The sequence below is a fragment of the Ascidia mentula genome, chromosome 4 (genome assembly GCF_947561715.1).
Source record: "Ascidia mentula chromosome 4, kaAscMent1.1, whole genome shotgun sequence".
Classification (NCBI taxonomy): Eukaryota; Metazoa; Chordata; class Ascidiacea; order Phlebobranchia; family Ascidiidae; genus Ascidia; species Ascidia mentula.
The window spans coordinates 16,457,661-16,469,999 of record NC_138569.1 but is presented as its reverse complement, the minus strand read 5'-3'; the positions used below and the strand labels follow the sequence as shown (position 1 = coordinate 16,469,999).

General features: G+C 38.2%; 2 protein-coding genes across 4 annotated transcripts; one reads left to right on the top strand and one right to left on the bottom strand.

Annotated features, from left to right (window-relative positions):
• The first annotated feature begins 196 nt into the window (after positions 1–196).
• LOC145897218 (pre-mRNA-splicing factor CWC22 homolog) lies at positions 197–5,240 on the top strand. The gene is made up of 14 exons (XM_082985412.1): positions 197–485; positions 751–879; positions 946–1,114; positions 1,271–1,393; positions 1,484–1,621; positions 1,750–1,954; positions 2,141–2,215; positions 2,280–2,431; positions 2,504–2,581; positions 2,654–2,764; positions 3,305–3,474; positions 3,597–3,698; positions 3,919–4,040; positions 4,171–5,240. Exons 1-14 carry the CDS (start codon positions 289–291, stop codon positions 5,061–5,063), a joined length of 2,664 nt encoding a protein of 887 aa, XP_082841538.1. The 5' UTR covers positions 197–288; the 3' UTR covers positions 5,064–5,240.
• A 41-nt stretch (positions 5,241–5,281) lies between these two features.
• On the bottom strand, positions 5,282–12,260 carry LOC145899571 (septin-2B-like). 3 transcript variants are annotated; one of them, XM_082988415.1, is made up of 11 exons: positions 11,347–11,468; positions 10,171–11,241; positions 9,933–9,992; positions 9,069–9,174; positions 8,682–8,892; positions 8,415–8,549; positions 7,965–8,184; positions 7,117–7,262; positions 6,293–6,385; positions 6,179–6,221; positions 5,282–5,963 (listed from the first exon to the last, which is right to left on the bottom strand). In XM_082988415.1, the coding sequence occupies exons 3-11, from the start codon at positions 9,990–9,992 to the stop codon at positions 5,874–5,876; spliced, it is 1,104 nt and encodes a 367-aa protein (XP_082844541.1). In that variant the 5' UTR covers positions 10,171–11,241; positions 11,347–11,468; the 3' UTR covers positions 5,282–5,873. The 3 variants fall into 3 exon arrangements, with proteins under 3 accessions (XP_082844541.1, XP_082844542.1, XP_082844543.1); XM_082988416.1 differs by lacking the exons at positions 9,933–9,992; positions 11,347–11,468 and adding an exon at positions 11,775–12,260 and having other exon boundaries at positions 11,234–11,241; XM_082988417.1 differs by lacking the exon at positions 9,933–9,992 and having other exon boundaries at positions 11,347–11,464.
• Positions 12,261–12,339: the final 79 nt, after the last annotated feature.

The window sequence follows — 12,339 nt, the reverse complement described above, 5'->3', positions numbered from 1 at the left end:
GTAATAAAAATATTTTATTATGATATTTTTACTGAGTTTTAATGGATGACAGGAAAGTAAGTATTAGCTTTCAGTCGGACTGCTGTTCGGCTTTTGTACTTTATGGCGCCTTGTTTTTGAACTTCATTTATGTTGAGTTTAAATACTCTGCTGCATGTCGTAAGAATCAAATATATTGAAGTGTAAATGTATTTTATTGAATTCTATAAGTTTGCTAATCATTTACAACTCGTTTTTCATCGACATCGCAGTTTCCAGCTTCGTGGTTTTAGAAGGTTTAACTGAATAATGGAAAAAGAGTCCAAAAGGTCCAGACATGCCGAGAAAGATGGAAGACACGATCGGGATCACAGAAGAAAAGAAGAACCACCCATGAAGAAAAAGAAACCAGACTCTGAAAATATGCTGTCCACTAAAACGGGAGGAGCCTACATTCCTCCTGCTAGGCTCAGAATGATGCAACAACAAATGACTGACAAGTCAAGGTGTTTTTAATTATTTAATAGGAATTGTATCAATAATTTTATGTGGTTTCCAGCAGGGTTACCATCTGCCAGGGCTCAAAAATAGGCACACTGCCTTGATTGTGCTAGTTTGAAAAAATGTCATGCATGGAAGATAAACCCTTAGCACACGCGAAAATTGACCGATATTCTGCATAATAAAAATAGATGCCTTAACTTGCATTAACATACAACAAACATAATCCTGACTTTTCGCATAGCACTAAATTCCAATATATCTTTTCAGTGAGCCGTTTCAAAGGTTAAGTTGGGAAGCTCTGAAAAAAAGCATAAATGGTCTGATTAACAAAGTCAACGTTTCCAACATCAAGGAGATTGTCCAAGAGTTGTTCCAAGAAAATATTGTTCGTGGAAGGTAAAACAATCCTAAAATTTTGAAGGATGTTGATGTGATTCCAAACAATCTTTTTATCCATCCCAGGGGTCTTTTGGCAAGGTCCATCTTAACAGCACAGAATGCTTCTCCAACTTTTACTCATGTTTATGCTGCACTTGTTGCGATTATAAACACAAGATTTCCACAAAATGGTGAATTAATTTTGAGGAGAGTGGTGGCTCAGTTTCGAAGGTCTTACAGAAGAAATCAAAAAGTACCAAGGATTTTTACATCAATATCGTTTTGGATTCATGATATCCTGTTTTATTTATTCATTTCTATCATTGGGGGCATGGTGCCCCTACATAATGAAACTGCATGTTTGTTGTGATATATTTCTTTAATTTGAACATGCTGTTTTATTTTTCAGGATACCTGTCTTCACTCAGTTCAGTTTGTTGCTCATCTAATTAACCAACAAGTGGCCCATGAGATTTTGGGGCTGCAGATCCTGACTTTATTACTGGAAACTCCAAGTGATGATTCTGTTGAGGTTGGTGATGTTTAGTGTATATATCAGAAATTTAGTCACAAATCAAATTATTCAATGGTGTATTGATGTGTGTTATGATTGTTCATTTAGGTTGCGGTTGGTTTTCTAAAAGAATGTGGCCAAAAGCTAGGTGAGGTGTCTCCCCGTGGACTGTCTGCAGTTTTTGAAAGACTTAGGGTTGTTCTTCATGAAGAGCAGTTGGAGAAAAGAGTCCAATACATGATTGAGGTGATTGTGCTTTCTTGCAAAGCAAAACTTATCATAACATATGTTATAATCCAATTGCTCTCTATGCCTTGAAAAAATCTGTATTTTTGTTCTTGGATGTGTTGATCAGCATCCATATTATTCTGTAGGTCATGTTTGCAATTCGAAAAGACGGTTTCAAGGAACACCCATCAGTTTTAGAGAATTTGGATTTAGTGGAGGAAAGTGATCAGTTTACACATATGCTTACACTGGATGATGACAACATGAAATCCCTGGAAAATGAAATAAATGTGTTCAGATTTGACCCAGAATTTGAACAAAGTGAAGAAAATTATAAGAAAGTCAAGAAAGGTAAAATTCATGCACCATAAAAAAATCTGGATAGGAGGTAATAATTATATATATTTTTTCCCAACTTTCTTGTTTGGATTTGTTTATGAAACTTTGGTGCAGTCAAAATAGTAAAGAACATGGCTGCCCAAATATTCAAAAAGTTTTTATTCACAATTTTCGAAACTTGGTCACTTTCCCTACCAGACATCCTTGCTGAAGACAGTGATGATTCAGACAGCAGTGGAACATCTTCATCTGACTCTGATGATGATGAAGAAGGTACAAAACATTGTGTTTTATTATTTTATTGGGTGACAAGCGTCAAATATCACCTTTTTCACAGAGGAAGAGCAGGCAGCCATGGAAATTACTGATAAGACTGAGACTAATCTTGTGGCTTTGCGTCGAACTATTTATCTTGCCGTCCAATCAAGTTTGTCCTTTGAGGAGTGTGCACACAAAATACTGAAGATGGAATTTGCTGAAAAAGATTATGTAATTCATATTTTACTTGCAAACATTCAATGAAGTTCTATAGAAAAGTGAACCCTGTGGCCTTCATTTCAGGGAGAAATTTGTGCTATGATTGTTGACTGCTGCTCACAGCAAAGAACATATGAGAAGTTCTTTGGTCTCTTGGGTGGTGTAAGTACAATGATAGAAATTATTAAATATAGCAAAAATTAAAAAAAAATCAGTGTGATGTTTTGTTTCCAGCGCTTTTGCTTGCTTAAGAAAGAATTTATGGAGCATTTTGAGATTCTGTTTGCCCAGCAGTACGACACCATCCACAGACTTGAGACAAACAAACTTCGGAATGTTGCAAAGGTATTTTATGACAAAGAAGAATGGCAAGCTGGGTTTTATGTTTCAATAAAAAACTTTTTGACAAATGTTTGAAATGCCAGTAAAAATTTTGGCGTATGTTAGGACACAGTTTATGCTCGCCGTAATTTTATTGCCAAAATACATTAGGACAGTATGTCCTAAATGTCTTGAATTTTTACTGAAATTTCTCAAAAAAATCAGTCAGTGGATGAAACAAAAGTGATACCATGCTTTCGCATAGCAAGGCAGGATTGCCCCACTGCGCAGGCCCTTTATATTTGGCGATGACACCTCTAATATTCTGATCATAAGGTTCACAGGCTTCGCAGCCAAGGCATTGCAGTAGATAAAATTTCTCAAAAAAATTTCTACAAATGACACAAAAAAAACAGGTGTCAAGAAACTATATTTGGAAATTACATTAGTCTCTGATCTTTTATCACCAGCATTTCAATTATAAAGCTAATATCTTAAACCTTAGCAACTGCCAACATGCAACATAATTCATGTTTTTTGTAAACAAGACCTTTTTCTCTTCAGTTTTTTGGTCACCTGCTACACTCTGACTCCATCCCGTGGAGTGTCCTGTCACACATTGTCCTCTCGGAAGATACAACGACTTCTTCCTCGCGTATCTTCATCAAAATCCTCTTCCAAGAAGTAACGGAGTACCTTGGAATCACGAAACTTAACGAAAGGCTCAAAGACCCGTAAGTGTGTTTCCTTAGTTTTTTCAGAATCTAGTCCTCAGGTTGGCAGACCCGTAAGTGCTGTTATTTCTATCATGTGTCTGTGTTAAACGATTGGGACAGTGCGTTATTTTTCTTTGCAGGACGCTGTCGCCCTTTTTTGAAGGGATTTTCCCCAGGGACAACCCGAAAAACACCAGATTCGCCATCAACTTTTTTACGTCCATCGGCCTTGGCGGCATAACGTAAGTAATAAGACAAACCTTGCGACACATCTTATAAAAAGTTGATCAAGCTTTAGTAGAAAGACCATTGACAGAGGGTAACAATAAATGTATCTGAAGTTGAAGTCAAAACTTATTTTTTTGTGTGCTTTGAATGCCAACGCCGTTTCTCTGTAAGAAGTGACTCTTTTGTTGTCGTAGTTTTCTTTGTTTAACATATCTTATTGCTTTTTAAACACAGGGACGAGTTACGTGAACACTTGCGTGTCTCCTCACAGCTTCTATCACAAAAATTGCAACAAGAACAACTTGCCGCCCTTGACAACGAATCCTCTTCAGATTCTGATTCTTCGTCCAATGAAGGTCAGCTCAGTTTCAAGGGTTAACAATTGTTCTATTTTTCTCAGGATTATTTGTTCGATTTATATATTTAAGCCATAGTCTCGACAATTCGAAATATTACTCTAAGGTTTCAATCCACTACTTGCTATAGATTCCAGTTCCGAAGAAAAATCCAAGAAAAAAAGCAAGAAAGCTAAAAAGAAATCATCCAAGAAGTCGAAAAAACATAAGAAAGAAAAGAAACGTAAGCACAAGAAAAAGAAAGTTGCCTCGTCCTCGGAAGACTCTTCGGATGACAACTCAGAGGAAGTACAGGAAAAGAAAAAGAAGAACAAGCATTCCAAATCAAAGAAGAACGCAGCCCCGCAGCCACAGTCCGACGACGAAGAATTGAGCAATGCTCGGGAGGAAGCCAAACGCAGACCTGAAAAACGAACCCAGGTTCGCGATTCCTCGCCTGAAGACAACCGGGAACGCGAACGTAAACAGGGCAAGGAAAGAAACGGTTCGGATCGGGTTGACAACAGGTACAGGCGGGAGGATGTGCGACGTCTTGATGAGGATCGCGGTCGCAGAAGGGAGGATTTTGATCGCGACCGCTCTATCCCCGAACCTCGGAGGCGAGGAGAGGTTACGCGTGAAAACAGCCACTCGCCACGGCGCGAACGGGGTGATAGGGACAGAGACCGGCGGGTTGAGGATCGTCGAAACGACAGAAATCAGCGGCGTTACGAGGACAGAAGGTCCCCCGAGCGCCGTCGTTACGACTCGAGACAACGAAACCGCCGATCTCCTTCTCCACCCTCGCGCTACAACTACGACGACGTCAAGCGCCCACAAAGGGAAAATCAAGATGCGCGCCCGCGTAGACTGGAATCGAAGGTTTTGGAACGTAAAAATAGAATTGCTAGTGTATCTTCAGGAGCGGGCAGCAGCTCTTCAAGCGACAGCGATACCGCTGAAAGAGCCGGGAGGCCTCCACAAAGTCTGTCTTCTCCCTCGCGTCGGCGCAGCGTGACACCTCCTAGACGGAGACATCGTTGAAGATTTGACGTTGTTGATTTTTAAAAATGCCACATGGAAGCATGGACGAACTGAAGAGTAAAAAACGTCGACTGCCGGTTTTATTCCTCTGCTGCTGAAAGCCGTTTTTATTGTGATGCGCGTGTATGTGCTGTACATATGCGGGCCATTTTGAACTTTTAGCCGCGAATACAAAAACACCCCCATGCGCTTCTTGGCTGATTGTATTGAAACAGCTGTGAGAAAGGATGAGTCTTTTATTTACAGCAACAGCAAGGCACAACATGAAGGGTAAGTAGTGGCAAATATTCGCTATAGATCTGTGAAATCCAACGCGAAAAACATGCAGAAACACAACTCCGGAAAAATCGTAAACGGTGCCAAAAACCTCAGCAACAATCAGTTAATTGGTCTCTTGCTTGCAAAGCGTTGGAATAAGAAACTTCAGTACAAAGCGAAAGGACATTCGTTAAGCCGAGATTAATACACCACCTGTTGGGACGCGAAGTTTAGTTGGGCAGTGCAATGTAGGCGAGTGCTACAGAAGCTATAGAAAGTGCGCTCCGATTGCACTAACAGTAGCGGTATGTTATCTCAATTTAGCTATTAGTAGTATCAATATAATAAACATTTAACTTAGGTAAGCTTGAACGCACATTGTGAACAACGCTATTTCCATCAATACTCGATGAGCAATATGTATATATTTTGGTCATGACATCTGGAATCATACGACATACATACAACTCGTAAAGGGTAACATGTTATAGTAATAGGGGTTGATGAACGTGCAATTCGGTATAAGAGGCACTATATGGTAAACAAGGTCAATCACAATTCCTCGGACATTCGAGAGGTTCCTTTGTTTTGCGCTTTCATCTGTGCCTGCATTTGTTGAACCATCTGCTGCATTCTTCGAAGCTGGATGAGTAAAATTGGACAAGTTAGCAAGAATTCTAATTTGCACTGGTATTTCAATTTGGAGCTCGTTTAGTTCCATTCTGTCAAATTTATTGACTGACCGAGGCAAACAGTAAAATTGGTTGCAAGTGCTTATGATGTAAAGTAAGCCCTTCATACAGTAGAAAACCTAGTCCAACCTAATTTATATTGAGTACAAATTCAAAGATTCAAACCTCTGCATCCTTTTCTTGCAGTGCACGGTCGCTTGCATCAATCCTACAAAAGTTGACGGATGTGTGTGAAACAATAATAAAAAAAGCTTGGCATTAAAAATATGGGTTACTCACGGAGGTTCTCCTTCTTTGCCTTGAAGTCTTCTAGCTCTGAAGTTTTCGTAATGAAGATCATGTGTAACTTCCTGAAGGTCTTGCATATGGGTGCTGTGAAATTTAAACACAATATTTATTTATTTTAATTCATTTTCATTTAGCTGCAAAAATGCAGATTCAACTCATATCAAAAATAAATATGCAATGACATGGGCACATATATAACCACAAGGATTATGAACCCAGGCGCACTTATTTGTGTATACATGGGCGTATCCAGGGGGGGGGGGGTCCGAGGGGTCCGGACCCCCCCCTTTTGTGAAATATTTTGGTCTTTTTTGATAACTAAACAAATGCCACTGTATTTTTTTGTCAAAATCCGCGTGAAAACCAGAAATTTTCTTTGACGTTGACCTAAAAACCGCATCGTGTTGCATTCGCCATTGTTTCCAAACAGGGAGCATTGTTACCGAACACTTGGCATTGTTACCAAACATGTTGCATTGTTACGAAACAAGTGTCATTTTTCGTCAGTTCACGGACGAAACGTCGTTTTTCAGTGGCCACGTTGTAATGACAAGCGGTTTATTTGCGTGAAAGTCAATTAGTTTAGTTGTTAAACTTTCCATAGCGTTACACAATTGCGCAAGCCGGAAAGCCACCGTTTATATGACGATTGGCGCGAACACCGGCGCTCGTATTTTGCGATTCTCTCCCACAATAGTTTACACTTAGTTTATACCTGAAAATCGGGGAATTCCCTTAAAAAATTGGACCCCCCCTTTAAAAATTCCTGGATACGCCCCTGTGTGTATATATTAAACATGCCACACAAAGCTTACATGAGCATGGTCCTGAGTTTAAGGAAGTCACAGTGGTCGGGGTTTTCCACTTCCACCACACCCCAAGGGTAAAGACGACCTCTGACCTTTTTGCCTTTCACCTCGATCATTTGGGTTGACCCAACCACAGCGAAAGGAATGCTTTCCTTCGTTAAAAAAAAGTGATTCAGAAGTCATACATTTCTGTTGTGACAATATTTGTCATGAATAAATGCTTGAAAAGGAACTGAAAAGTAGTATTAATCAAGGTAAAGTGTGCAAAGAATACTGATATCCAATTCCAACAATGGAAAATTGGTGAACAAACTAATAATTAAAAAAAAAGCAAGACGATCACATCTGAAAGGGTTATTTTTGCCACTACTTATCTAAATGCGAAACAAAGGTAAAAAGCTGTTTCATAGCTGTTTTTGCATGACAAATTTGTATTTGTTTTGAATAAAGGGACGCCTTCATTTCACAAGTACAGACAGAACTTAAACTTGACAAACACACTGTTGTTACCTCTTCCTGCAGTGTTTCCATTTATCCAAAAAAACAGAAATGGAATATATTTAGGATGCAACACAAGGCATTTAGAACACTAGCTTTATACTAAATAAGTTGTTCCCAACCTTTTTATTTCACATATCCCTTTTATAAAAGCATTAAGTATGTGGAACCCTACATAATGTACCTAGATATCTCACAACAAATTAAGTTATACGAATTGAAACCCATTTTTGAAACCACTGTTTGAATTATCCAATTTGCTTTTTTCATTTCATAGAAACAATATATTTCAGTGATAACACATTGTGTGAGAACTACTTTTTGGGTTGAGTTGTTCAACATGGCTGTAAATTTACCCTCAGGCAGCGAGTTTGCTCCTTAAAATCTTCATCCTCATCATCATCTGCATCAGGAAGTTGATAAATCTGAATTCCATTCATAGCAATCTCTTCAAGAATCCGTTTTTTGAGTTTTTTCACCTCGGGCATGGTGAGGGTATCAGCTTTTGAAATCACAGGGACAATGTTTACTTTGTTGTGCAGTGCTTTCATGAACTCTACATCCAATGGTTTGAGTCTGCACAAAATCACAAACTTCAAGTAGAAATCAAAATTCAATTTGTAACATTCATTGTTCGACTAGTTAAATGTATGTACACTGTGCAGTTATGAAAAATAGACAACATCAAGGGGTGAAAAACCTTTCTTGTAATATATCTCTGTAACCGAAATGTTACTATCGAATTTTTAATAGGAAAAAGAAAACAAAGACTCCCGATTAACCGTATATTTATTTTAATTACTTACCCATGGCCAGTTGATGAGACAAAGTAGAAACAACAATGCACTCGATTGTCAATAATGTGCCGTCTGTTTAGGCCACTTTCATCATGAAGGTAGCGCTCAAACTGGTCATCGATATACTGGATGATGGGCTTGTAACTAAGAAAAGGAAATAATATTAAAGACTTTAAAAGTTAAAGCAGGTTGAATGTCACACATAGAAAAAAAATTATAGACATGTTCATTTTATGGCCTGGCGTATGACTTGAAGGCAAGAAAATGTCAACTTACCAGTCAGAGCAATTTATGGCATCCCCATAACCTGGGGTGTCAACTACAGTTAGGCGTAGTTTGACACCTCGCTCTTCAATTTCAACTGTGCTGGCATCAATTTTCACAGTTTGCTTTACTTTGCCTGCAGCATCAGGAACTTCTCGCTCAGGGTAGAGGTCAGTAAGGAAGAGACTATTTACCAGTGTCGATTTTCCCAAACCACACTCACCTTTAGATTGTCATATATTAATACATTATTGTGCCATATTACTTCACTACTAAAATTTTCACAAGATATACAAAAACCTTTTCATACTATGTGTTGTAGTACAACAGCTGGCACGACGATAAACATTGAAATGTATCCCACTATAGAAACAAGGCAACACTAAATAAGGCACTCACCAGCTACCATCAGTGTGAACTCAAACCCTTTCTTTACCGACTTCCTGTGCACTTGGTTGGGAAGATTTGCAAATCCAACATAACCAGGAGTTTCAGGATTTGTAAACTGGTAAATGAAGATTGATGGAAATTACAATGAAACTGAATCCTACATAATACTTTACTACACAGCCAATAGCCCAGTACAGTGGTAAAAGGTGCGACGCCTTTCGGAGACTGTATAATTATGGTTTAAATAATAATATTTGTTTTCTAATTCAGTTATTAACCTAAAATATGAATAGCATATCAGTGATATTTAAATGTGTAACAATCACGCATTACTTAACAGTACATAGCCAAGGTTTTATTGGACATCACACATGCAATAATGGTAATGGATACAGCATGTGGCTAATAAGGAAGTAGATAATAATATGTTGAATGAAACAGGTCACAAACGACAAGCACATTATAATGGTGATGATTTAAACAATGAACAATTCGTGCATGTAACTCAAACAAAAAATTAACATGCTAATTGTGTTTTATGGCATGTTGTTTCCTTTTTACAGGATGTAACAACAAAATTGCCTTGAAAATAAAGAGCCATGCAAACAAGCAGCACAAACGTGATTTCAGCAATGGCAATTAACTAATTAAGTATGAAAGTGAGACCGGCATTTTTCAAGCAGTTTTGAAAACTTCTGAAATGTAGAGTATGAATGAATTATGAAAGGCAGACACTGTCGTGCAAGATGTATGTAAACATATACACGTATTGCTGTGCACAAATTACACAATGCCAATTGGTGTGTATATAGTATAATGATGTTCTATCCCAGAATGTGCTGCGTAACTTAGGCAATGATTGTGTACTCCTACCCCAAAAGTTTTTTTCTGTTCAGGCTCGTGAACAGGTTTTCTATTTCGATCAGCTGGCATCTAGACAAATGTAACATTCTTTTCTGTGTATGTTACTGCCATGTGTATATGGAAAAATGCAGTTACACATCTCTTCTGCACAGCAGGGTTATTTTTTATGTTTGCCTGGGGCAAACCCAATGATAAAATGTTTTACTGGTCACAAGATGCTTGGTAGTAGTGCTGTGTAAAGACCAACCTTAAATTTAACTTGCTCTTCTCTCTCTTTTGGAACTGGGCTTGTGTAACCCTCATATTTCTTTCGAATTTCTGAAGGATTGTACTGGTACAGGGAAAATCAAACATAAGGCTCGGGCAGGTTGTTATTGTTTACAAGTCTAAACTACTGGTATAGGCATGACACCAAACAGGACAAATTTTAGAAGACGCAAAACAAAAGTATTTAGGAAAATACCATTTGGTAAGTTGATTTATCATATTTTCTATGAATAAATCAGAGTTTAAAAGGGGGAAGAATCAAAAACGTTGTAAGTAAATGAAGTTTGCATGATGGCCTATTGCAGTTGTTAAAGTAAACCAATGTTACATGATGCTAAATCTAAGATATTTCAACAAAAAGACTAAACAGTAGACATCCACATCCAACAACACGATAATATAATTGCCAAGCTCAAAACTTCCATTGGAATTAAAATTACAGATTACCATCAATTTTATTTTGCTGATGGTTTAGATTGTTTTCGACAATGGTTTAGACAATTTGTTCAGTGCAAGGCTTTTGTAGCTTAACATAACACTGCACAAGGCAACATACACAAAACACCAATTTGATGCCTGCAAGTCATGGGATGCATTCTTGTAATTCCAAAGCCATTCTTTTAAAATGCATGCTGAAATTCACTTCTATGGTGCAAAATGTAACGTTTTGCCAGATAAATCTGTTGTTTGGGTAAAACACCACTCACAAAAATCATGGCAAAAATGCTTACTGTTATTTTCCCTAATTGTGAGCGACAGAGATTCAATAACACTCTCGATTTAATAAGAAAAAGAATATCTGCATAACTATGTTGCCAGCCAAAGCCTTCACTTGGTTTATCAGATACACATGCAAACAAAATATAAAAGCACAATTTTTCTGCGCTTAACAAACAAACCAGCCAGGGTGCTATGTGCTTGTGCATAGCCCAACACACAACAACAGCTCACAAAATCATTAAAAATGTGCTTACAAACAAAATTGTTGTAGTTGGAAAAAACACAAACAAAAGAGTTTTCATACAGAGTAAAAATCAACTAACCTTGGGATCTGGGCAGAGAAGAACATGAAAAACAAAAAATATATATACATATTTATGCATTGTAAAAAGCATACTTAATTACGTACTAACTGCTGTTATTTGGCACAACTTACCAGACATGATCAAGTTCCAAATTAACGGAAAAGCTGTTTTATATGAGAAGCCGAAACCTTAAATTACTCAAACAAACACTGTGAAACGCAAAAAAGGTTCCTTTAAACTAACTAACAAACACCTTTGCACTAAAAACATTACCCAAAATAGCAAAAAAGCCTACAAAAACCCTTTCGCACTACTTGCATTGCATTATTAACCGCAGCTTCGACAAAACCCAACACACCCTTTTACTGAAACCAATGATGCGTGACCACCGTAATACTTTTTTAGCAATGAGAGACAAGAGAATTGCACACCAGTAGAATTTCAGGAAGTACATGTTAGCCTGCAGGGATTTTTGAGCAGCTGAGCGCATATTGCTGAAATATGATTATTTTATCTAAGAATAATAACAAACACACATATTGCACCGTGAACAACGTACCTGGCGCCAACTGAGATATTATTCGAGCATTTTTCCGAATAGAACGATGCCTTTCCAGTTGCTTAGCCATAGCCTGTTCCCTGAGGTCCGAATCTTTTCTGAAAGAAATCTCCTATGACGTTAACTGTGGAAGACAGGCTTGGCTCAACGAGCTCGGTACGCACGCACATACACGAGCGCGCTCTGTAAATTGGCACGTCGTATATATCTTATTCGATAAATTCAATGGGATAAAAGTGAATAGGCTATCCGCTTTCGCTACTGACTTCGTATACCTTGATCTATACAGAACTGCACAGCCCCAACGTTCCGCAAATAGAAAAGGCACGCATTACTAAACACAAAGTTGCGACCGACCCTTTTCTCTAATTGCCATTTCTTCCTGCACGTTTAACGATTCGGGCCACTGAGTCAACATCAAAACAACCGCCGGGTTCGGGCACGCTTATATAAAGGCGGCGGTGTCCGTTAATATAAAAAACGGCTGATGAAACTCGCCTTTCATGGATAATGATTGACTGCTGTGAACCCTTTCCCCACATAAGCAAATTATATAAGTCTTTCA

Excerpts from the sequence above, each read along its gene's own strand:
- LOC145897218 (XM_082985412.1), top strand. The coding sequence starts at position 289 with ATGGAAAAAGAGTCCAAAAGGTCCAGACATGCCGAGAAAGATGGAAGA. Across the intron at positions 1,115-1,270 it reads CTTACAGAAGAAATCAAAAA|GATACCTGTCTTCACTCAGT; the intron begins GTACCAAGGATT and ends TTTATTTTTCAG. Across the intron at positions 3,699-3,918 it reads ATCGGCCTTGGCGGCATAAC|GGACGAGTTACGTGAACACT; the intron begins GTAAGTAATAAG and ends TTTTAAACACAG.
- LOC145899571 (XM_082988416.1), bottom strand. The coding sequence starts at position 11,844 with ATGGCTAAGCAACTGGAAAGGCATCGTTCTATTCGGAAAAATGCTCGA. Across the intron at positions 6,386-7,116 it reads AAACTCAGGACCATGCTCAT|CACCCATATGCAAGACCTTC; the intron begins GTAAGCTTTGTG and ends TAAATTTCACAG. Across the intron at positions 5,964-6,178 it reads TGCAAGAAAAGGATGCAGAG|CTTCGAAGAATGCAGCAGAT; the intron begins GTTTGAATCTTT and ends TTACTCATCCAG.